Source organism: Buteo buteo, chromosome 5 (assembly GCF_964188355.1).
Source record: "Buteo buteo chromosome 5, bButBut1.hap1.1, whole genome shotgun sequence".
In the NCBI taxonomy this organism is placed as follows: domain Eukaryota; kingdom Metazoa; phylum Chordata; class Aves; order Accipitriformes; family Accipitridae; genus Buteo; species Buteo buteo.
In genome coordinates, this window is record NC_134175.1 from 36,246,531 (window position 1) to 36,271,224 (window position 24,694).

At 64.6% G+C, this 24,694-nt stretch overlaps 2 protein-coding genes across 2 annotated transcripts in view; both read left to right on the forward strand.

Annotated features, from left to right (window-relative positions):
* The window catches only part of NHEJ1 (non-homologous end joining factor 1), a 45,504-nt gene extending 37,369 nt beyond the window's left edge, over positions 1 to 8,135 (forward strand). The window contains exons 6-8 of the mRNA XM_075029344.1: positions 7,073 to 7,190; positions 7,438 to 7,541; positions 7,822 to 8,135. Coding sequence (XP_074885445.1) covers positions 7,073 to 7,190; positions 7,438 to 7,541; positions 7,822 to 7,902 — 303 coding nt within the window. The 3' untranslated portion in view covers positions 7,903 to 8,135. The remainder of the gene's footprint in view (positions 1 to 7,072; positions 7,191 to 7,437; positions 7,542 to 7,821) is intronic.
* A 5,343-nt stretch (positions 8,136 to 13,478) lies between these two features.
* On the forward strand, positions 13,479 to 23,889 carry IHH (Indian hedgehog signaling molecule). Its single transcript, XM_075029345.1, has 3 exons — positions 13,479 to 13,781; positions 19,729 to 19,990; positions 23,228 to 23,889. Exons 1-3 carry the CDS (start codon positions 13,479 to 13,481, stop codon positions 23,887 to 23,889), a joined length of 1,227 nt encoding a protein of 408 aa, XP_074885446.1.
* The last annotated feature ends 805 nt before the right edge of the window (positions 23,890 to 24,694 follow it).

The following is a 24,694-nucleotide window of genomic DNA, read 5'->3' on the forward strand; positions in this document are numbered from 1 at the left end:
GCACAGCTGGGCACTGCCTGCAGGGACGGCAGCGGGGTTCCAGGGCTGGGAAACACGGGCTGTCGCAGAGCAAGGGGAAGTGATGGTGACACAGTGGCTGGGCCAGTGGCAGTGCCAGGGCCGCTGGGGCATGTCAGACCCAGCCCTCCCAGGGCCATGTGCCTGGGGAGCTGCCTGAGCCAGCCTGGGGGGCAAGCCCTGCTGCCCCCCTGCCCCACGCAGCAATGCTTCCTGCTGCAGTTTCGGGTGATGATGGCGCAGCGTCCCCAGGGGCTGCCCCTCCGGCTGCGCCCGTGCTTGGGAGGAACTGCAAAGCCACCGGGGTGGAGCGGCTGCTGCTTCCCACTCAACCCGGTCCTGAACGCACCCAGATTCCCCCCAAAGCCCCTAATCCCACCTGGCTCAGCCCCAGCTTCCGCTCTGGGCCCTGTTAGCTCAGCTAATCCCTTGCGTGCCAGGTTTAGGGACACACTGGGTGCAGCATCCCCATGGGTCTCCCCCTGTCACCCCCAGATTTTGCTTCTCAAGGGGTCTGCAGGCCGCTCTGCCAGTCCCCAGCCCTGACCCATGCTCCTGCCACCTCTGCCAGCCCCACTGCCCCACGGGTCCCAGGGGAGCCGCGAGCATTTGTGCCCATGAACGTTTGTGCCCTGTCCTCACCGGGTGGAGCAGGGGTGCTGGATGCCACCCCTTGCTGTTCCTTATCACCACACAGCATCCTTGTGATTCACCAGGTGTGGCTCGCTTTCCGTCACCCCATTTTGCAGGAAGTTTCCTGGCCAGCCCCCCGCAAGCCCTGCGCAATAATAACAAGCTGAGATGAGCTGGCTGGCCTTCCTGAACAACCCTACAATAACAAACCAGCGCGATGTGTCCAGCTTTCCTGGACAGACAATAATAAACCCGCATGAGCTGGCATGCTTTGCGGAGGAACCCTACAATAATAAGCCTGGGTGATGTGTCCATGTTCACCGAGCCACCCTACAGTAACAAGGCAGTGTGAGCCACCCAGCTTCCTTGCAGAGAAGAGGGGTCCCTGAGCTGCCCCCCTGGGACAGGAGGGACCCTGGCCACCAGGTTTCCATGTCTTCTGCTCCTGGACTTGCTCAGGCCCTCCCCTCCTGCACTGGCCCCTGGAGAAGGCACCCCGTGTCAGTGGTGGGCCAGGCTGGCAGAGGTCATGCCCGTAGGTGCCATCAGCCTGTGGCTCTGCCTTCCTGGAAGCCAGCAGCAAGTCCTCACAAATCCTGGCTTGCTGGGACCTGCCACTCTTCAGGGCATCCTCCTTGCCCAGCTCCCAATGCCAGCTGCCCCAGAGGCTCTCCTGCTGTTGCCCCACAGGCTGCTGGTCGGGAGGACAGGTGCCCGTGGTCAGGGTGGAGCTGGGGGTGCCACCAGCAGCCGTCCCCAGCCCCTAGGCAGCCATGCCCAGCTTCTTGCAGGGTCACCCAGGTGGGGAGGCAAGGCTCATGCCTCTAGCAAGGGCTGCTCTGCTGTACCCCACTCTTTTTGAGGGAGTTTGTTGGCACTTTGGTAGGGGAAGGGCTCAGATGCCCATGGGTTTGCTGGGTAGCGCGGTGGGGTGGCCCCTCTCCAAGTGTGATGGGGTAGGGGCTGTGCCCACTGGAGGCTGGAGCCCCTTGCCCCCACCAGCCCTCTGCCAAGCCCCAGGCTGCTCCTGGTGGGCTGGTCCTCATGTGGCTGGGGAGGAGATGCTGCAACCTCCTGCCCTACCTCTGCGCTGCTGCTGACCCTCCTTTCCCTGGGATTTATCCCTGGGAGCTGGAAGCAGCAGCGGGTGGGCAGGGCAGGAACCCCCCCAGCATCCCTGCATTGGGGGGGGACCCACATCCACCCCGGTGCAGAGGCGGCACAATGCAGAGCCCCCGCTGCCACTGCGCCCCTCCGCTCAGTGTCTGCGAGAAAAGCTGTAACCCAAGCCGTGAAAACAGCACAAGGAGAAAAGAAAAGGGTATTGAGCGGCGGGGCTGCTGCGGTCGCCGGCCAGCATAGACTGCTGGTTGTTAAGCGGGTGCCTCGCTTGCAAAGGCTGCCTTGATGAAGTGTGAGACAGCACTTACGGAGGGACGCGGGCAGGCATTCTCGCTCCATCTTCCGCTCACAGTGCCGCTCTTTATGCGCCTGACATTTGCTCGCTGGAAAGGCCCCGAAAGTCAGGGGGAAAGGAAAACATTGCCCGCAGCAGGGCCGGAGCAGTGCTGGGAGGAGTGCTGGGCCATGCCGGGCTGGGCTGGGTCGAGCGGGGATGCTCTGCCGTCCCGGCCTCACTGCCCGCTCTTCCCCGGGGTGACCCCTTCACCTCTCGGCAGCTCTCCGGCTGCCTTCCCCTGCCGGCACCGCTGCTTCCTGCCAGGTGTGCTCAGCCTGGCTCCCTGCCTGGGAAGCACTGGCCATCCTGCCCCTGCCTGCTCCACGGGCGGGCTGGCAGCACCGCCAGCTCTCCCAGCTGCTGCTGCTGCGCATCCCCAGGGACGTGCGTGGTAGGGGATGATGGGGACAGTGCAAGCTCAGGGCAGGTCCCTTAGCCGTCCACCGCTGGGGTACGCAATGCCCCAGGGACTGCTGCAAACTGGGGTGAGCATGTGCGAGCAGGTCCAAGGGCTGGAGGAGCTGGGAAAGGGCATCGGCATTCAGTGTGGGGCAGCTTGGGGTGCTTTGGGGCAGCTCTGCTCTGAGACAGAGGGTCACTGCCCCACCAGGGAGCTGGGGCAGGAGGCCAGACTGGTGTGCCCTGCTCCAGCCTGGGGAGATGAGCTGCCCCTTTGCCCGCCCTTGATCCCAGCTGGAAGGGAGCAGTTCAACCCCCTCCATCTCTATCCTCCGCAGGCAGATCCTGGCAGGATCCTTTGGTCTGCTGCTGTTGGCAGAGGCGGGGCGAGTGGCTAGCACAGATCGGTGCTTATCTACCTGGATCCTAGGATGGATCCTTCCCCAGCCTGACCAACACTGGTACGACCATGGGCAGAGATGCCCAGCACGCATCCAGCGAGCCACACCGGCCCGTTCCCAGGAGCACACACAGAGCTCGCAGCAGGGGAGAGCACCGAGGGCAGCCTGGCCACTAGGCACAGGAACGCCCCGGCCATGGAGCCCTTCCCCTGCCCACCGTGGGCTGCCGCAGCATCTCCGGGCTTTGCCTGTGCCAGCACAGTGGCAGCCATGCCCATTGCTGGAGAGCCAGTGCACCGTTCCCGGGCTGCTGCTCCACCACGCCGCTTCCGCGGAGCCCGCTGGATGGGGGAGCCCAGGGAAGCCATGCCTCCCCCCCCCCCGGCCCACACCCCTTGGCTCCCAGCCCCGGCAGGAATTATTAAGTGTGCCCCTGTGGAGCATGTGCTGAGGCTGGCCACGGGAATGTGGGCAGATCTGACATACAAGCCACAGCAGCCAGGCTGTAATTTCCAAACAGGCCCCATTCGCTCTGTTTTCCAGTTAAAAATATATTAAAAAATAGGAATGTGGGGTTTGTAGTGAAGAATGTTGGTAACCGCTTCGAACGTCTGGTGTGATAATGAAAGGGTCAGTCCCCAGCTTTGAGCACGACCGATTTAGACTCTGGTGCTTGGCACCAGCACGGGGGCCCAGCATGGTCCAGCCTGCCTGCAAACCACCCCCCGGCCCAGGCCAGGGGAAGGTGATGCTTCTGCATTGGTGGCACGGTGCCAGGCTGGGTGACATGCCCCTCCTGCTCATGCTGTCAAGAGCACATCAAAATCGCCATCTCTTCTGGCCTCTTGAGAAGGGAGTCTGGGCAGGGGTGGGCGAAGGCAGGATGCCTGGGAGATGGATGCTGTACCCTGCCCACCATTAGCCCTCGGGATAGGGGCACTGAGTGAGGCTGCAGTCCAGCTCCCCGTGAGCTGTCCCCGCTGCTGCGGGGCTGCTGGTGAGCGTGGCTTGCTCCTGGCCCAAGGTCAGGCGCCTGCCCCCCCCTTCGCTGGGCAGCCCCCCCCCAGGCTGGGCTAATCGCAGTTCAGGGTGTGCTGCGGTGCCTCCCACGCCGCTGCCGCAACCTTGAGTCACTCCTGATACCAGGGCATCCCACTTGGCCTTGTGGCCAGGTAGTCATAACACAGGGGACAAGCCGTGCCAGCTCCCTGAGCATCGCTCCCCAGTGAGACGCGTGGGGCAACCCGGCCGGCACTCCCCCGGGTGCCAGCTCTCTGCTCCTGCTGCTCCCCAGACCTCGGGCATCGTGTTTATCCCAGAGATGGGGAATCAGAGAAAAACAAGTCAGCGGAGGCCAGGGCTGACATCGCAGCGGGGGCAACAAGTTGGCTGCAGCGGGGTTCAGCTCGGGCATGTGCTGGGGCAGGGGGGCAAGGATGGAGGGGCAAGTCACCAGTACTCAGGGCTTGTCCCCCACCCAGCCCTTTCTGGGGACACCTCCTTGTCCCTCTCAGCCTCCGGGGCCATCAGGTGGCCGGTGGCTGGCACAGCACGCTCTGCTTCCCTGCTGAGTCACAGCTCTGCAGGGAAACGCTTCCAGTTCTGGTTATAAACCCATTTCCCCCCGGGGCTGTGAAGCGCGGCCCTCCCATCCCGCTGCGGGCCAGCTCCGGCGGCCCGATGGCTCTGAGCCCACAGGCTCGAGCCGCAGGGAAGGGCAGTGGCAGGAGGTGGCCAGTGACTCTCAAATTCCACCCTGGGCTTGCTGGAGCTGGGCCCTCCTCGAAGGCATGGCCAGCGGGTGCCCTGCACCTGCAGACCCCTGTGCCAGCCCAGATGCCCATCCCTCTCCGCGGGACTGGTAGCACGGGGCTCTCTTCTCCCAGCACCTCCCCAGGGTGCCACCCCAGTGGGTGCCTGTATGCTGGTCTCAGGGACGCCGGGTGGTTGCAAGGGCGGTGGGCGCTCCACAGCACTGCCCCATCCCCAGAGACACCACGGGGACACTGTGCTGGCTCAGGGCAGCTGGGTCTGAGCACCAAGAGAGGAGCTGCCCTGCCTGGATCCTCACTCGGATGCTAGGAAGAGGAGCAGCCTGAGCAGCCCCAGCGCTCGGGGCATGTCCCAGGTGCCATCCTGCACTGCAGCCCGTGTCCTGGCTGGGTTGGAGCAGAGGGGGGGTGGGCAGCACCCTATGCCTGGGTGCACAGCCTGCCCCATCACCTTTGGGCATCGCTCCCTGGGGACCCTTTGGTGGCAGGGAGAGGGGATAGGCAGCAGGGTAGTGGCACCCAGGGCCAGGTGGCTCCACAGCGGACTCTCCCGCCCTCCAGGGCATTGACCCACGCAGTGCTATCTAGTACACTTTGCTCACTCCGCCACCGTTCACGGCTTTCCTGGGAGCTGCTGTTTGCTTTTCTCTGAATTATGACTCCAGCTTGTGCCTTTGATCTTGGCTGTGTCGGCCACCCGTTGCCAGCCCCTCTCCTGCCTTTGAAGTGCAGTCGCCTTCCCGGTCTTGGATGCTGCTTTTGCAACCTTGGGTGCAACCCTGGCCCCGTGGGGTGAGACACCCTGGGCAAGAGCATCGCCGAGGTGTCCAAGGTGCTCAGCATCCCTCCTCCTCTCCAGGACCTTGTGATGGGCCAGCACAGGTCACGGCTCAGAGGCTGGGCTGAGAGGTGTGTTTGCCCAGTGGCAAGCAATCCCGGGGATGCTGGCAGGGCGCTGGGATCAGAGCATCACTCCCTCCTGTGGCAGTGGGCAGGGACACAGGGAGGTCCCTGCACAAAAGCTGAGCTGGGCAAAAAGCAGACGGTGGTGCCATGTGTGCCCTACAGCTAAGGGGCCTTTCATGCCCACGGCTCCAGCAGAAGGGATGAGACCTGTGGGGAAAGCGCCTTTCTGGGCAGCAGCCAACCCATCCTGGCATCGGCCCTGCCCTCCCTCTGCATCTGGCAGGGAGCAGCAAGGGGGGCTCAGCCTGCCCTTTCTGCCACTGGGAAGCTGGGGCCAGGCTTTGGACTCTGGCCTTGAGTGGGTCTGAGCGTCCCCATCCCCTCCCCGCTCCTCTGGCCCAGAGAGGATCCAGCCTTATCTGTTACACTTTGTTCTCCTGCTGCCTGGGTGTGGAGTGGAGCAGAGATTAGTGTGCAGACCTTTGACACACACACACACACACAGCCACACAACCGGCCATGCATGCACCCAGAGCCATGCTCATCTACCCACAGCTGCGCACTCAGCTCCCATGCATGCACACATACTCACACTCACCTGCACGTGTGCACCCATAGCGTGCCCTACACGCCCCTGCGCAGCCACCCCTTCCAGGGCACACACGCATTTCCCCATCCCTGCAGGTGTTTGTTTGCTGGCTGTGTGCTGGTTAGGTTCTCAGTGGAGCGTGGCGCTTGGCCAGCCTGCCAGCCTCACCAGCTGAGGTCTTCCATGCATATTGGCACAGCCTGGAGGGCAAGGGTGGCATCCCGCAGCCCTGGCAGGGGTTGTGGGCAGAAGGAGGGGGGCTTCCCCGCACTAAGCCTGGATGGAGAAAAAATGTTTGCAGGGAGGCAGGAGGTGCTCTGGCAGCCTGGGAGCAAACCTGGACATCCCTCATCTTGCCGCCGCATTGCCCTCACTTGCCACGGGACTACCAGGGATGACTTGTGCTGCCCACATTGTCATCGCTGGAGGCAGTTGTGGCAGCCAGGGGTTCCCCGTCCCCACCTCATGCCGAGGTCCTGCCCCTGCCCAAGGCTTGCTGACCTTATCGGTGAGTTGCGGCCCCTGCGATGCTCTAGCCCAGGAAGCCACAGCCCTTCCCCGTGCGATCTTATCTCCAGCGCTTCATGAATGACTCGAAAGCCTCTGCAGTCTGCCTCTGAATGGGAAGGCAGCCGGCCGGAGCAGGTGTGTGCACATGCATGTGTGCGTGTGTGCACGACTGGGGAGCAGCCACGTCCTGCCCAGTGCCAGAGCTGGCTGGTCCTGCAAACTGTGCCACGGTCCCTGGGGCAAAGCAGATGGAGCCCGACGGGCAGAGGGATGCACGGCCCCTTCTCTGCCCCACTGCGGCACCGTGGCAGCGTGTCCTGGCAGGAACTGGCTGCTGGCAGGTGATTTCCTGGCAGGGTGATGGTGCCTCTGCTCTCTCCCGCAGAGCTTGCCCCAGATCTGCGGTGTGGCAGAAGGGCAGGCGTTCGCCTCTGCTCTGCAGCAGCTCTACACAGCAGTGACGCAGCAGGAGGCCAAGCAATCTCGGAAACGGCAGCGCTCAGGTGAGGAGCTCCATGGCTGTGGGATGGGAAGTATGTGAAGCACCCGGCCCCCCTGCGGCTGAGGCCCCATCCGGGGGAAGAGGAGTAGGGCCCTGGGTGCAGCTCACCCCATGCAACAGTCTCTCCCTTTGCTTTTTCCCCATGGGCAGAGCTCCCCCACCCAGGCACCATTCCTGGTGTGGGTTTGGGCAATGCCCCGTGCTCCCTCATCTCAATCCCAAATTGCATCTCTTTCTGCTGGTACCAGACGACACTGAGGGCCCAACACCTGCTGCAGAAACCACAGGGCACCCCCATCCACCACCTCCATCCCAGGAGGATGAAACAGCATCTTCCAGTGAGGGAACCACGGTGAGTGCAGCTCTAGAAACAGCCTTTCTGTACCAATGGCAGGATGGGGCCTGCACCTCCCTTCCCTCCTTACATCCCAGCCCCATGCCCCTCCAGGATGGACTGGGCGACTCAGCTTGGTTCCTACCCCATGCAACCTGGCTGGGGAGCGTGTGGTTGCACATGTGTGTGTGGTTTGCACTCCCCCACAGGGATGATGGGAGTGTCACTGGTTGCACACGCGCACCCATCCTGCATGACCTCCCAGGGGGGACTGACACTGCCTCCCCTTTGCTTCCAGCCGGCCTCCTCCCCAGCTCAGAAGCTCCGGCTGCCTGTGGCCAAGGCCAAGCCAAAGAAGGCAAAGGGGCTCTTCAGCTGAAAGGTCACTGCTACCTACCCCAAGGGTCTCTGCTCCCCCCAGCATCCAAGAGAGGCAGTGCAGAGCACCCACGCGTCCTCTGCCTCCTCTCCTGCATCTCCTAGCGGACCCTGCCCAGGTCATGGTCCCCTCCCAAGGTGTCTCCAGCCAGGGAGATGGGGCATCTCCTTTCTTCAACGGTGTCTCAGGAACCTCTTTTCTCCCTCTTCCTGGTGCGGAGGTTGCCCAGGCTGCCTCATGGTGGAGCCAGTGCTGCACCCGGGGGGAATGGGAGGGATGCTGCCGGGTGGGTGTGGGACAGCTGGGGCTCTGGCAGGGCTGTGGGGTTTGGCTGCTCTTGTGTGGGTTTGCAATAAAGGGCTGTGTCTGAGTGAGATTCCTTCTGCTTCTGCTCTGTCCTCCCCTGGGCCAGCAGTGTCCAGGCAGGGGTGCAGCCCTGGTGCTGCTGGGTCCCCCTCTGGCCAGTCCTGCTGTCCCAGGGGCTTGCGACAGCTCTGGATGGCGCAGAGGTGACACTAGCTCATAGCTGTGGGGCACCTCCCAGCCCATGCTGTGCCTCACCTTGAGCAGCAGTATGTGGGGTGGGGTGAGCAGACCCCCAGATACTGAGGGGGCAGCATGCTGGGGGGGGGGGGGGGGCTGGAGACCACGTTCTCCTTGTCCCACACCAGGGACATGCCATGTGCTGGTGCCTGGAGCCAGATGAAGCCCTTGCAGCAGTAGATTGGAAAAGGCAGCCCGGCTGGACTGAGGGGCACCCTCCACTTCCAGGCAGCTCCCCCAGGGTTAGTGGGCAGGTGATACGGGGTTAATCCATGCTCTGGCCTCCAAGGAGCAGGGGACAACCAAGCCACTAACATACTGAAAGCTCCCAGGCCTGGAAGCAGCCCTGGAGCAAGTTACAGATGCTCCCTGGACACAAAGCACTAACTCTGCCCCTCCACACTCCATCCATCCATCCATCCATCCATCCATCCATCCATCCATTAACCCCTGCTCTCCTCTTCCAGCTCTTGTGTTCACACACTTCCTTTGGGGCTGGGACCCCACTCCTGTGCCCAAGCCAGGTCCTAAAACAGCAGGCAGAGATCCAGGCAGCACTGCTGCAGGCAGGCTGCAGCCTGCAGTGCCAAACTCTTGGGGCAGGGACCTGTGCCCCCAGCTGCCCTGCTCCCCACGACTGGGCTGGCTGCAGTCATGCTGCCTGCTCTCCTGGGCAGCAAGGGGGAAACAAAAACATCCGGAGCAGCCCCTGTGTCTGTGGAAGGGGAATGAAAGGGCCTTTGCTGGGCCATGGCCGGCCAGTCCCTGGGCGAGAGCAGCCAGTTGCTTTTTATATTTCCTCTCTGAGGGAGCAGCATGCGGGGCAGGGTGGGTGGTGGGAAGGGGAAGCCATGGGATGGGGAGTTAGTGCCGACAGCCATAGCTGGCTTGTATCCTGCCTTCTCCCATCTACCAGCATCTTACCTTGGCACCTTTGGTCTGCCTGATGGGCACTTGTCACCAGGGAGGGTCCTGCTACTGGCTGGGGGGTGGGTAGGACTGGGGCAGCAGGAGTTTTGCAGCTCTCTATTTCACGTGTCTTCTGTCACCAGGTTGTCCCCTGGTGCAACCTCTGCTCCATCCATGTGGGCTCCATCTCCTGGCCTGGGAGCTGCTCTGTTCCAGGCAAGGTTCCCCAGCTCTGTGCTGGGCCCAGGCTTCATGCTGCCTCCCCGTACACACCAGGACCTGTAGGAGAAGGGCTTATCACCCCAGCGAGGCCTTTTGGCTCAGCTGTCCTCCTTGGGGCTGAGGGGATATCACATCAGGGTGGGGGGGGACAGACACGGACGACATTCCCATCCTACTGTGCCAGTGGCTGGTGGGCTTTATAGGGGAGCGGATGGTGCAGACCAGCACCTGCACCCAGGGTCATCCTGGCTGCCAGCTGCACTCAGGCTGTGCCTCTGCTTCTCCCTAGGATGCTCAGCTCAGGGGAGCCAGTCCCAGGGATGCTGCAGGGGTGTTGCTCGAGAGCGCTGTTCTGCTGCAGAGTAAGTGCCCCCAGGGAGCCCTGCGGCTCTGTGCCCAAGGGACGGGCGAGCACCCCAGCAGGCATGGGCTGGGGGTAAAGACCTGCTGCAGGTACAGATCTTGCTCCACTCGCCCTGCTCCCAGGGCAAGGGAAGGTGGGGCTGCAGGAACACGGATAGGGGGTAAATAAAAGGAGAAAGGTGAAGATATCAGCAGGAAAAAGAACTCTGCCGATGCCCCCCAGGCCACCGCAGGGACCCCAGCCCCCAAGACTCCAGAGTGGGGCCGCTGGTGCCTCCCTGGCCCAGGTTGCCGCCGGCTCCAGGGAGTGTCACCGCTCATTGTCCCATCCTGTCCCACTGGGGTCTCCTTCCCTGTCCCCACCCCCTCCTCCCTGGAGCCGGCTGGATTTGAGCTCCCGACACACATTAAAGGCCACAAGTTCGGCCTCGGCCTCCATAAATTTGATTCCATAAATATTAGTTTTCGCAGGGTTTAATGAAGCCGTTATGCCGGGCACGGCCCAGCACCCCGACCCGTGCCCTTAATAAGGGCTCTGTGGCCTCGATTAAAGGGACCTTTCAATCGCTGTCAAGTATTTTTAGAAAAGGAAAAGAAAAAAAAAAAAAAAAAAGAGCGAGAGAGAGGAGAAGAAGACGACCAAGGCAGCGAATGGGGAGAGGAAAATCGCAAACCCGTCCAGTGCAAAAATAGAGAAATAGCACCACCTAGACTGCATCGCCCGGCTCCGCCGCCCGCTCGCCCTGCGCAGCGCCCGGCTCCGGGCAGCCCTGCGGGGCCTGTGCCAGCCCCGGGCCCCCGGGCCCCGGCAGCCCCGGGAGCCCAGCGAGGTGTCTGCGGGATGCTGCCCTCCCGCTCGGGGCAGGGATAGGGGGATGCGGTGGGGGGGAAAGCTGAGGTGCAGAGGAAGGAGGGACTTGGGGACGCAGGCAGAAGCCACATGCGGTGCGGGGTGGCCAAGCGTCCCGGCGGTGCCTGAGAGCGGCCGAGCGCTGTATGAGATGCCGTGCGGTACAGGGACGGACGCTGCGTCTCTCCCACCTCCACTGGAAGGTAATTCCTCCCTGTGATCTAGTGCTGCGGCAGCAGCGTCCCTTCCCACCAGCTCCCTGGGCAGAAATCCCCCCTCACCCCCGGTTGGACGGACCCTGTCGCAGCCTCCAGCCGCCTGCCCGCACACCCAGCCCTGCCCGCCCTATGGTGCCTGGGGCTCCTGTCCCACTTGGCCCCATGTGCCAGTGGGCTTTGCCTGGCAGGGACATGGGCTGGCATTGGGACGGACTCTGCACCCAGTGACAGAACGCTGTCACTGCTCACTGTGGCCAGAGCCAATGCAAGATGCCGGGGCCCCTGCATGGGTAGGAGCTGCCATCATGGACAAACCCAGCTCCCTGTCTGCAGTCCTGGGCTTCCGTGGGACATGAACGTCGTACCAGCGAGGGCAGGGCTAGGCTGCTTGCTGTCAGCCTGGAGCTGCTGGGAGGGGGACAGATTCGTGTGACGTGCACACTGCATGCTGGCAGGCTGCAGAGGTTGTTTGGAGGTCTGGGTTTGGGTCATTGGCAGCCATAGGACACTTCTCTCTGGGGATGTGCTGCACCCCCAGACCCAGCGCCATCCCAGATGACCCTGTTCCCCTCTCCCTTGCAACAGTGATGAGCAAAGTGGGAAGCTGGGCTCCTTCCTTTGGTGGGAATACAAACCAGCCTGGAGGACCCTGTGGACCTAGCCCAGGCTCTGATTTTCCTGTGCCAGTGATGCACAGAAAACTCTGCCCCTTCTGCAGCCCGGGGAAGCCAGGGGCAGGGATGGGGAGTGGTGCTGTGACATGTCTCTGCTACTCTCTCTGCTGATGCCCTTAGGATGCTCCACTGGAAGGATCAGCTGAATGGATATAGAAGTGGGGTAGCCCGAGGCAGCTGGCCAGACCCTCTTGCTCCATCATGTGCAGGAGCAGCGGGACAGCCTCACCATCCTGCACAGTGGCAGGACTTCACAGAGGCTCTGGGCACCAGTTTTGGGTACCCAAAACCAGTATGAAAACCTGATGGAGTGTGGTTACTGTATCTGAAAACCTGACAGAGACACCTCTGGCCGGTTGCACTTTGCCTGCAGCTCCTGCAAAGGAAATGGTCCACTGGGGACACTGGATAGCATCATCCCAAGCCCGTGGGTGCTGCTGGCTCCCCAGCCTGCACCTGTCTTGCCCAGGTTGCTTGGTCCTGCTGAGGCCAGCACAGCCCTGCAGCCAGAGTTGGACGTCTGGCCAGGCTATTCCAGCCTGGCCTCTCTGTATATCCCTAGGAGCGACCCATACCCTGTGCCCACTAAAGAGCTGGCAAAGGGACATCCCTGAGAGCGTTGTGTGTACGGGGGGCATCCCAAGGCACTGCCTCACCTGGGAAGGTCCTAGGGAGCCAGAGAGGGTGCAAGCAGAGCCGTGCCGGACCCCTCCCCGGCACACAGCTGGGGGAGAACCGGGGGGGCCCCGCAAGCCCTCGCTCCTGAAATCAGGGTGTTGTATTTACTTTCCCCTTTTGGCAGCTAGAAGGGGAAGCCCATCCCAGCCCCTCATTGTTGTCTCAGCGAGTTAATCAGATGCCATAATCCTGTTGTGGAAATATCGGGCCTCCCTGGAAACAATGGGGAGCGAGAATATTGTGGTTAAATTTCAACCAGCTGCCTCCCTGCTCTGTTTGATCCCCGCCCGCAGGCCCGGGCCCCTGGCGAGCAGGCGGCGCGGCGGGGGCCGGAGCCCCGGGGGTGCCACCCCGAGCCCACGCCGCCGCGGGGGAGCCCCCGCGGGACGCTCCGGGGGAGCGGGGGCGGGGGGGGGGGGAAGGTGGCCGGTGGGTTTGCGGCGGGCCAGGCGCGCCTCGGGGCGGCGGCGAGGCTGCCCCGGGGGGCAGGTGGCGGCGGGCACCCCCGGCGGGGTGGGCTGCGGGCCGCGGGGCTCGGCCGGGGGGAGGAGGCTGCGGGCGGCCCGAGGCAGGTTCCGCGGGGAGGAGGCGAGAGAGGGAGGGCGCTGGGAGGCTGGGACACGGGCAGGGTGCGGTCCTGGCGGTTCCCGGTCCCGGATCTCTTCAATTTCCCCTCTCACTCCTGCCCGGGGAGCGGAGGCAGCGGCGGCTCCGGCTCCGGCTCCAGCCCCGCCGCGCTGACCGCCGGGGCGCAAACCGCGGGGGGCTCCGGCAGCGCCGAGCCCCGCGCCCCGCGCCCCGCAAGCGGCCGCTCGCCTGCCAAAACAAACGGCCCTTCGCTATTTATTGCCGCCGCCGGGCCACGGCAGCTCAGAGCGGGCCGACGCCAGCCCCGCCGCACCGGGCAGCCGGAGCGCACCCGCGCCGGGCAGCCGCCGCGCCCCGCCGCCGCCGCCGCCGCCGCCACCACCGCCGCCACCGGCACCGGCACCTGCCCCTGCCCGCCGGCTGCGCGCCGCATGGGGAGCCCCGGGGCGGGCGGCGGAGGCGGCGGCCGAGCCTAGCGGGGACCCCGGAGCCGCCGGTCCCCCGGGCCGCCCCGGGGCCGCCGGGCGCGCCATGAAGCCGGCGCGGCTGCTGCTGCTGCTGAGCGGGTGCGCGCTGCTGCTGGCGCCGGCCGTGCGCGGCTGCGGGCCGGGCAGGGTGGTGGGCAGCCGCCGCCGCCCGCCCCGCAAGCTCATCCCGCTCGCCTACAAGCAGTTCAGCCCCAACGTCCCCGAGAAGACCCTGGGGGCCAGCGGCCGCTACGAGGGCAAGATCGCGCGTAACTCGGAGCGCTTCAAGGAGCTCACGCCCAACTACAACCCCGACATCATCTTCAAGGACGAGGAGAACACCGGCGCCGACCGGCTCATGACCCAGGTACGGCCCCGCCGCCGCCCGCTTCTACCCCCGCGCCGGGCACCTGCGGGCACCGGGGCCGCCCGGCAGCGCCCCGCGCCCCCGCTCTCCCGGGGCAGCAGCGGGGAACCCGGCGCTGCGGCTCCCCCCCGTCCTGACCCGGGCATGCCGGTGCCCGGCCCGGGCTGCCGGTTGCGCAGAGCGGGCATCTCCCTTCGCCGGGCGCTGCGAAGCTCTGCCCCTTCGGCTGGGCTGGGCGCATCGGACCCGGAGCTGGCAGCACGCTGCGCCTTGGTGCGGCAGCACCCTGCTCCCGGAGCCGGCAGCACCCTGTCCCCCGAGACTGGCAGCACACCGCCCCGCTGCCCCTCGGAGCCTGTGGCACCCATGCCTGCTGCACCCCGAGGTGCGCCCTTGTGCCTCCCGAGCTGGCAGCACCCTGCCCTGCTGTCCCCCAACCCACGTCCCGCTGTCCTCCGAGCTGCCAGCACCTTGCCCTCCAAGCTGGCAGTAGCCTGTCCTGGTGCCCCCCGAGCCATGCCACACAGCCCCCGAGCCGGCAGCATCCTGCCAAACCACCCCCGAGCCGGCAGTGCTGTGCCGCGCTGTTCCCCGACGGGGCAGCACCCTGCCCCGCTGCACCCATCCTGCCCTTGCCCCTTTGCTCTGCCTGCTGGCTGGCAGAGCAGGCAGCCTGCCTGTTGGAGCCGAGGGACAGAGCAGAGCCCAGTGTGCTGGCAGGCAGGGGAGTAGGCAGAGCCGCGAGCTGGGCACCACAAGCACCCTTGCTGACCTTGTCCCCGCTCTGTTGCCAAAACCCTGTGCCGTGTCTCAGTGCCCCCGCTTCCCATGTATCTCAGGTGGGATGGTGAAGGGTGCCCGATGGGGACTGCCTTCAGCTTGCTGTGCTCCGGGACGGGGACAACCCGTTGTTGCAAATGCCCTGTTGCAGTCAGCTTACAAGTGCTCTGGACCAGCGGGAGGGAGGAGTGGGGGGTATAGAGGACGGCAGCGGAGCGGGGGGTGATGCTGGACGAAGGTTACTCTGTGTTTTAATATTGCCAGGAGAATGCCTGAGGGTTTCAGGAATGCAGATAAGGAGCTGCACGGCCTTGCTAAGAAACCTGGCCACCAGCCTCAGCACTGGGTTACAGCCCGAGTGAGCTCCTGGGGGAGGCAGGGGGCAGCCAGGGCTGCCCTGCTCACCATTGCACCCCCCGCTCTGGGGCTGGTAGGTGGGTGAGCGTGGGTGGCCATGGTGGTGGGCACTGAGCGGGGCTCTGGCCATGGTTTCTGACCGAGGTGTTGGTAACAGTGGGAGGAGAAACTGCTTGGGTGCTGGCTTGACAGCTCTGCAACCCTGTGTGCTCTGGGGGCAGGTCCCTGGGCGCAGGGGCCACGCTCCAGGGTGGTTCTCAGGCTGGGGACTGCAGCAGAGGGACCGAGACCCCATGTGAAGCAGCACCAAGCTTGGGGAGTTGCACAAGTTGTGGTTGCTGGTGACTGGAGCCCTGGGGCTGGGCTGGAGCCTGTATCCCCTGGGGAACAGCTTCAGGGATACAGCTTGAGGAAGCGGTGAGCTCCGTTGGTCTGTGCATTGGGGAAGTGGGTGACATTATATTGCTCGAGTTGGAGGCAGAATAGTGCTTCTGCTGCATTTGCTCTTGAGAGTGCTAACCTAACTGGCCTAACCCAGCCAGTGCCCCTCAACACCCCTGAGAGAGGGGTCCCACCTGCCAGCCCCGCACTTCCCACTGTCCTGCTGCCTCATTGGCAGGGTACCTGGAAGCTCCCTGGTATTTTTGGGGTGCCCAAATGAGGGCTCTTATCCCAGCAGGGTCCCTGGCCACCACACATCTGTGCACAGATGGGTATCATGGTGCCTCGGGCAGCTCTGCAGGGAATTGTCCCCATTGCGATGGAGGTGGCATGTCTTCTGGTAGCTTGCTGCCATCCCACAGCCCTCTGGGCTTGTCCTGTGGCCCCTGGCTGTGGGAGATGCCCCCAGACGTGGGAGCTCTGGCTCTGGCACCATGCCCTGTGTTGCTGTGTGTTGGGAAAGGCCATTGACCCAACTCCTTGTCCCTTCCCCCAGTCCACTGGCTTTTACTGCTGTTGACTCACTTCAAACCTGTTTTCTTTCCCCAAGTCCAAGGGTCTGGGTGTCCCAGGCAGCCGGAAGATGCCGCCTGCTTTGGGGGGTGGGTAGTGCTGCTCTCTGCCCGCCTTCCCTTTATCGTTTCATCTTCCTCAAGAATTCCAGTGTGTTTGCTCTCGCTGGTCCCACTCGGAGGTGCTGAGATAAGGCTGGAGGCAGAGCCCGCCTCACCTCTCCCCGGCAGCCTGGCCCAGGAATGTCCTGGGCCCCCTGCCCCCATGGAGTCCCAACCCCAAGCCTCTCCCTACCCCAGCCATCACCCCTTGCAGCCACTGTTGGCCCAACGGGCATGGAGACCATCCTTGCAGTGGTGAGGAATTTCTCATGGAGACCTTGGGATAGGGCTCTTGGCTTCCTTTGGGAGAAACCTCGCCTGAGGGGGAGATGCTAGTGGAACCCCTCTTCTCCTGGCCAAGCTCTGGACATGGGGGTAGCTGTGGCCATGCACGCTCCATCCACAACCCCTCTGCTGAGACTGTGGTCACACCTGAGTGTCCTGTGTACCTACCCTGAGATGGCCCTGGGGTCCCTGCTGACTGTGCTCCCACTCGGAGCTGTGCCCTTCCTTCCAGACCTGCTGCCTTCCCGAAAGGGGTTTGGCTTCCCCCATAGGGGATGGTCCTGTCCCCAGTCTGGACACAAGAAGGGAGATACCAGTGTTGGTCATCGGGGAAAATATCTCTGCTCAGCCCAGCCCAACATCCCCAGGGTCTCCACCGTGATGTGCATGCAACAGCACAGGGCCACCCAGCTCAGCATGGTGGCATGGGCCCCCGTCCTGCATGTGACCTGGGGGTGCCCAGTCACCTATGCCACTACAGGGACAAGCTGTGCCCCACCTCACACACTGTCACCACCCGCCTTTCTCCCAAACTCTACTATATGCCTGTTGCATGGGTTTCAGCCTCCTGGCTGGGCACCAGAACGGCACTGGGGCTGGTGAGCTGTGGCCAGGGCTCAGTGCCACATGGCTGAGCTTGGACATCCCACTCCAGCCTGGGCCCCACCGGGCCCGTGGGCCAAGGTGGCATTTCCACGTCTTTGCTGCCACCTTGCGAAACCTTGTGTTCACCCTCAGGCAGGAGGGGGACCGTGCCACGCAGGCAGGCATGGTCACCCTGGTCCCAGAGGATGCTGTAGCCCCTCTGGGCTGTGCGTGGGGAGGAGGTGAGCTCTCCCTTCAGTCCCCGGCAAGCACAGAGCCTGCAGGCAGCCCATGCCCATGGGCTTCTTGGTCCCTGCCTACCTGTGCCCATCTGTGGCAGTGCCCATCCCTGCCTGCTCCCTGCCCATGCCTGCTCCCTGCCCATTGCTGCCTGCTCCTTGCCCGTCCCTGGCCATCCCTGCCCGTTGTTGTCTTCTCCCTGCCTCCTGTCCCTGCTCATCCCCACCTGCTTCCCCTTGCCTATCACTGCCTGCTCCCTGTTTATGGCTCATCCCTGCCTGCTCCCTCCTCAGCTGCCTGTTCCCTGCCCATCCACGCCTGCTCCTTGCCCACTGCTGCCCTGCCCGCCCGTGTCTGCTCCCCAGCCCTTAGTACCTGCTCCCTCCCCGACCTTCCCTGCCTGTCCCTGCCTGCTCCCCCTGTCCATCGGTACCTGCTCCCTGCCGGTCCCTGCCCGCTCCCTGCCCGTGCTCTGACACCTGCTGGCCACCAAAGGCACAGGCAGAGCCGCACGTCTCGGCAGCCCGGGGACAGGGTGCTCCGGGGACCTGCCTGCCCCTGTTCGCCCAGCCGGGCAGGCGGGCAGGCAGCTGGGCACTGCCCCAGACCGGGAAGGGGAAGGTGGGAGACCCTTGGGCTGGGGCTGCGCTGGGAGAGATGCACATGGTGGGGACAAGGCAGCCCAGGTGGGTCTCGCTAGGAAAGGGTGGCCTCGCTCCAGGGGCTGGTGGCAGGCAGTGTCCCTGCCTGGGGACACGGGTTGGAGGGTCTCGGTGTTTGTGTGTGGGCGGGGTGCACCTGGAGGACAGAAGGACTGGCAGTGAGGGCAGGAGGGGTGCCCAGAACGGGGTGCTGGCATGGGAGTGGCAAGGGGATGCCTGGAGCGATGGCTGGAGGATGCAGGGAGGTATCGAGGACTCCCTGCCTGCCTCCAGCCCTGAACCCCCTTACTGCCCTTCTCTGCGGGGTCCCCATGTGGCTGGGGACCTTGGGAGCTGCTTGTGCCATGTGCCAAGTGGCACCACGGTGGTGTTGGACGGGGACAAAAGTCGCTCCCCTCCCTCCTCCTCCCCTTAGCTAGCAACTGTTTGTCCAACACCTTCCTGGCTTATCTCCCCACACCCAGGGAGCCGTGGGACGAGGGCAGAGTTGGTCCCCCACCCCATGCAGGGCAAAGGCCTGCCTGGCACTGCCCTTCCTGAGGCCCGGACACTGCCAAGTGCAAGCGGGTTTCCCCAAGAGCAGCAGAGCCCACCTCCCTGGGACGGGAGCAGGTGCTTGAAACTAGGGTGAGGGCTGAGGTTTTTGAGAGGGCAGCTCCCCGAGGAAGCAGTGCTGTGGCATTTCTGGGTCCGGGGGTGTAGCCAGCATCAGGTTTTATAGCCCTGGCTCATGCTCGCCATGACGGTGTCTCACAACCCACGACATCCCGTGGTGGGCAGTTCCAGCACTGAGCTGGGCATTACGTGAAAACGTCCTCCGTGGTGGCTGTTTTTTAGGCTGCTGCCCAGTCGTTTCACTTAATACTTCCCAGGGCTGGCCTCATGCATGACCATGAATGCTCTGTCCTTTGCCCTGATTTTACAGTGTTCTCTGGGACCGCCCAGCATCTCCTTTCCAGGCTGTACAGTCCTAGTCCCTTTACCTGGTTTTGTGTAGAAGCTCCCGTATCGCTTTTCCGACACCTTTTCTAGCTCTCCTCCATTCCTTTCGCAGCAGGGGAAGGGACCAGAAGTGCGGGCTGTACTTTTGCAAGCCGAGAACGCATGTGCTTTGTCCCTCCCTGAGATGCAGCTGTGGCTGGGGGAAGCGGGCAGCGCGGGGTGAGGCTGGGGGGGCTGCAGCACAGGTGTTTGGGGCTGGCATCCCTCTGCTTGCTGGGGAGGACCGCAGCAGGGGCAGATGAGGCAGGGCAGTTGCCTTGCTCATGTGACCTCTGTGGCCACCAGGTCTGGGGCTTTTGGGATCTGCTGCTGTTCCTCGGCCCTTGTGGTGGGGAGATGCGGAGGGGACTTCACCCCACATCCTTTCTGCTCCAGCTCTTGGGCAGGTTTGGCATTTCCTATGTGAGCAGAGGCTGGATGAAGCTATGAGGCTGCCTGGTGCTGTGCCATTGTGCCTCAGGACTTGCGCAGAGCTGTGCTGAGGACTGGGCAGGTTGTTTCATTTGTTCCTGGGCAGAGTGCTGGGGACCCTGGGGTATCCTCCCAGCCAGGAGGCAGCAGGCTCTCAGCTCCTGCATCCTTCTCCTGTCAGCTGGGAGCCCCTGGGTCAGTGCTAGCACAGGGCAGGTGTCCTGCGAGCAGAGAGGGTGTTTCACCCCAGGAGGTGCTGCCCAACGGCTCTCCAATGGGCCAGGTACTGGGGGAGAGATGGAGGAGGAGATGGGTACCCTGTTGGGGTGCACGCCTTTGGGAGATGCTGTGTCAAACGGTGGGGTATTGGGCACTGCGGGGAGTCTGGAGGGCATGGGATGGACAAGACACCTCATGTTCTCAGATCTTCCTCTGCTGGACCAGCCCTCAAAGGGTCTGAGGACCCAGAGAGGCTTCGCAGAAGCATGCTGCGGTACAACCTGCCAACCAGGCAGCTAACGCTTCCCCCCTCCAAAAAGCTTTTACTGACTCTGCCTCTCTGCCCTGCAGCGCTGCAAGGACCGCTTGAACTCCCTGGCCATCTCCGTCATGAATCAGTGGCCAGGGGTGAAGCTGCGGGTGACGGAGGGCTGGGACGAGGACGGGCACCATTCGGAGGAGTCGCTTCATTACGAGGGCCGAGCCGTGGACATCACGACCTCGGACCGGGACCGCAACAAGTACGGCATGCTGGCTCGCTTGGCCGTGGAGGCTGGCTTTGACTGGGTCTACTACGAGTCCAAGGCGCACATCCACTGCTCCGTCAAGTCAGGTAAGGCCGGGAGGAGCAGTGAGCAGGGCTGGGGCCAGCCCCCCTGTTGCGGTATGCCTGGGGAGCCTGGCTGGCTGGGTGGGGTGCTCCCGGGGGGGTGCTGGCTCTCGCAGCTTGATTTCCCTATCTGGGGCAGACAGTCAGGTGGGAAGTGAGTTACACACCTGTGGCCAGCAGTGCCATGGGGCAAATTCTCCATCTAGCTCCCACGACCTGCATCCTGACCCACCTTCTCTACGCCGCTCCTTTTCCCACCCCACATCCCCTTCTCCCCCAGCCTGTCCCCCCAGTCTGCCCATGGCATTTGTCTTCCCTGCCTCAGCCCTTGCAGTCCTCCAGTGCCCAGCTGCCCACGCTCAGCCCCATCCAGCCCTGCCCTCCTCCACCACCGGCTGCCCTTGAGCTCCTGCTGTTGCAGCAGCACCCGTCCAGCCCTGACTGGCCAGGGCCGGCGATGGGGACACCCAGGCAGGGACAGGCCAGGGTGCCCTGGGATCAGCTCTCTGCTGCCCAGGGCCTTCTGCGGAGGGGATCAAAGCTGGGGGGGTGCTGGGGGCAGAGGCAGCTGGACTGGAGTCAGGGGTGCTATAGGCGCTGGTGGTGTTCGCTTCCTCCCGTGAGGTGCAGTGAGGCGGGGGGGACGGCTGCTCTCAGACCCTGCCCGCGGCCGGGAGGGGATTGCGTGGGGTCCCCCAGCTCGGGGAGAAGCTGCCCTGCCCGGGGTGCTGCAGCCCCGTTCCCCGCGCAGCTCCCGCCGGAGCGGCCGCGCTGGCTGCGTGCGGCAGAGGGCAGCAGCGGCCCACGCACGGCACCGACCACGCAGGGCCACGCTCACCCGGCGGCGGCACGCCGGGAGACGGGCCGTGCTGCTGCTTCCCCCGGACGCCTGAGTGCCCACGTCGCGACCGGCTGGAAAGGGCTCTGCCTGTGCGTGGGCTTGCGTGGACACAGAGGCAGCCTCGGCGGCTGCACACGCCCCCCCCCCCCCCGGCACCATGCCCCGTGCCTGCACACGCAGCACTTGCACCGGCACACACACGCACAGGGAGAGGGCTGTGGCTGCCCGCACATGCCCACAGACGTGCCCACACACCCCTGTGCCACGCACCGTGCCGCGGTGCCGGGACTGGTGCGCCGGCGCTGCCCCGCGTCTCTCGTCCCCGGGCTCGGCTCCCACCGCACTTTGCCTGTCCTACTGCCCTAGCCCGTGGCCAGCGGCCTGACGCCCCCAGACGCCAGCCTGCCCCCCCACGCTGACCCGCTCCCCCGTGCCGATGCCAGGACGGGCGCAACGCCGGCCGGCGATGGAGGTGGGGCGACCGAGCCGCAGAGAGGGAGCGACGCGCCCCCGAAGAAGAGGGACGAAGCGTGGGCCAAGGACCAGGGCTCTCGTGCCCAAGGGCGCCCCGTGGGGCTGGCCAGAGGAGTGGGGCCAGGCTCCGAAGCGAGGACCATGATCCCAGAGCCTTGGGGCTGGCCAGAGGAGTGGGGCTGTGCCCCTGGAGAAGGACAGAGGCTCTTGAACCCTGGGATGCTCCCCTGGACCAACTGAAGAGGGATGCTGTGACCCAGGCAGCAGACAGGGGCCCCGAGGCACTGGAGGGCTTCTGGGGGCTGGCTGCAGCCCCCTTGCTCCACAGTGGCTCCTCGGGGCTCTGGGTCCCCCATATTTATCCCTGAGGCCATGGGGAGCCCAAGGGTGCGTGGTGGAGGCTGTGGGGTGCATATCCTGACCCCCCCCTGCCCAGAGCTGTGTAAAGAGGGCAGCCGGGCTGCCCCTGCCTCTTAGTAAATGGCTTTTATTTTTGTACGGATGGCCCCGTGGCCTGTTGTATGTATTGCGTCTCCTCGGGTCTCCCCCTGCACTCACACACCCCTCCATGCCCAGCGCCTGTGCCCCCTGCTTCTGCCAGGTGTCCCTCTCACCCTCCTGCCAGCCCCTCCCCACGGCTCTGCCGCCTGCCCGGGGATGCAGGATGCAGGATTTGGGACCTGGCCTCCGGGGCAGGCACGGGGCGGTCACTGCACCTCATCTGAGCAATAAAAGGATTCTGTCCCAGAGATGGATGCCTCTCTTCATGGGCCTGGGGGGCTGGGATTTGGCTCTGCCCAAAGCTGGGGAGTGATGAGGGGGGCAGTGCCATCTGGGAGGGCACTCAGGGATTAGATGAGGGAGCTGGGAGAGGGCCCTGATGGGGACTGGGAGCTCGAGGCTGGGACCATGCAAGGTCAGGAGCAGGACCCTAGATGAGATGCCCCTGCCAAATGGTGGGAGGGCATCATATAGACACTAAGATGGGGGCTGCTGGGGCTTGGGGGACCAGGGCTGCTGTGGCAGCTGACCACTGTTCCTTGGAAAGCCAGGGTTCCCCTGCTAAGTGCTGGGATGGGCCCCTGGTGACACTTGGTGACTTGCTGCATCTTTTCATCTGGGGAGAGGTAGGACTGCTATGCCACCATCCCAGGGGACAAGCCTCAGAGAGTTTGGGTGCTTTACCCTGTGACAACTGCTAGCAAAGCCCTGCCCAGGAGGCTGGTGGCTTTTGCCCGATCATGGCCACAGGCTGTGACATCTCCCTGCTGCTCAGAGAGGGGGTCAGCTGGCACCAGTGGTGCAGGGGCGAGCAGGCGGGAGAAGGGAGCAGGGCTGCAGCGCGGGATGGAGGGGTGCTGCGGTGCTGGGGGAGGGCGCTGCACCTTGCGCCGTTCCTTGTAGCATCCCCCCCAGCGGTACCCAGGCCCAGCACTGCAGGGGATGGGGATGCTGTGGGCATGCAGTGTGTGACCAGGCACTGCTCCTCAGCCTGCCACCGGCTCAGGGCTCTGTCTCCCCTCTTTCGAGCTTTGGGTGCCCCCTGGCACTGTCGTGTGCATTTGGGGCTGTCGCTGTGCCCCGCTCCCCCTGCCAGGTGGGTTTCGGGAGCTGGATCTGCAGGGCAGTCCCAGTGCCCTCGCACCGCAGTGGGGAGCAGGTGCTGCCATGCGTGGCTCGAGCCCCCAGGTGCCACCCCCAGTGACACAGTGGCTGGGGGAGCAGGCACTCAGGGAGGGTGGATTGGTGGCTGGGGGTGTATAGGGAACACGTGCACATTGTTGATGCCAGAGCAGGGTTATCCCCAGGTGGGCAGAGCCAGGCTGGGTCCCCCAGAGCCTGGGAGGGTCTCTGTGTGTCGTGGAAGGGTGATGCTGGGTGTCTGATGGATGGGTAACCCTCCTGTCCTCTCTCTCCCCATGCAGAGCACTCGGCCGCTGCGAAGACGGGGGGCTGCTTCCCTGGGCGGGCGCTGGCGACGCTGGAGGACGGTGCCCGGACACCGCTGTGGGCGCTGCGCCCTGGCCAGCGGGTGCTGGCGATGGATGGGGCGGGCAGGCCCACCTACAGCGACTTCTTGGCTTTCCTGGACAAGGAGCCCCGCGCCCTCACCTCCTTCCATGTCATCGAGACGCGGGAGCCGCCCCGGCGCCTGGCCCTGACGCCCACCCACCTGCTCTTCGTGGCCGAGAACGCCTCGGCGCCCACCGCCCGCTTCCGCCCCACCTTTGCCAGCCACGTGCGCCCCGGACATTTCGTGCTGGTGGCGGTGGGGGGGGGCGGCTTGCAGCCCGCCGAGGTGGTGGGGGTGCGGGACCGGAGGGACGTGGGAGCCTACGCCCCGCTGACGCGCCACGGGACGCTGGTGGTGGACGGCGTGGTGGCCTCGTGCTTTGCCCTGGTGCAGGAGCAACATCTGGCGCAGCTGGCCTTCTGGCCGCTCCGGCTCTACCACAGCCTGGTGGGGTGGCCAGGGGCGCAGGGGGACGGTGTGCACTGGTACTCGGGGCTGCTCTACCGCCTGGGCAGGCTGCTCTTGCCCCCCGACAGCTTCCACCCACTGGGGGTACCCTGGGCGGAGAGCTGAGGGTGCGCCCCGGCTGTGGCCGGCGCTGCTGGTGGAGGTGGTGGCTGCAGGGTGGCTCACCGGGGGCCAGCACCCCCTCCCAAAGCTGGGTGCCCATCCGGAGCTGCCTCCAGCCCTGCCTGCTTGGGGCACAGCCACCTCCTAGTTGGGGGGCACTGGGGCTCCCTGGTGTCCTCCTCCATGCCCACCGCCCCCTCCTCACCCCCTGTTCCTGGGGGCAAGGGGGGAGGCATGAAGGGTTGCCCCCTGGCCATGGGGGTGCCCCCGGCTGGATCCACATGCTGCTATTTTTGTGTGTGCGTGTGATGTGCGTGTGCGTGTGCAGAATTAGCTAACAACGGAGGTCTGATAAACGAGGGGGAGCGGAAAGAGGAGAGACCCCCCTCCCGCGGGGCTCCCAGCCTGCCTGCACCCGGCGGGGAGGCTTTGGGAGAGGGGGCCCAGGGTCCTTTGCTGGGCAGCCCGCAGGCAATGCCATTCCCACCCCTGGGGCACGGTAGCTGGGAGGAGGGTGACCCAGGTACTGGGACTGTGCCTTGTCCTTAGCCCTGACTGTGGGTGCAGAGGAGGGGTACAAACCAAACCCCTGTATGCCTGGGGTGCCCAAGCACGGGCAGAGCTGGAGGGGTTGGCATGGGTCTGGCACAAAACCCCTGACTTGGTGACACGAGTGCTGCTGGAGCGAGAGACTGGGGAGCAGGACCGCGAGCTCTGCCCCAAGTCATCACTGTAGCCACCCGGCCAGGCATGCCTGTGAGGATGCTGTGACAGCATGGGGGGGTCTGGCTGGCAAGAGGGGACTGCA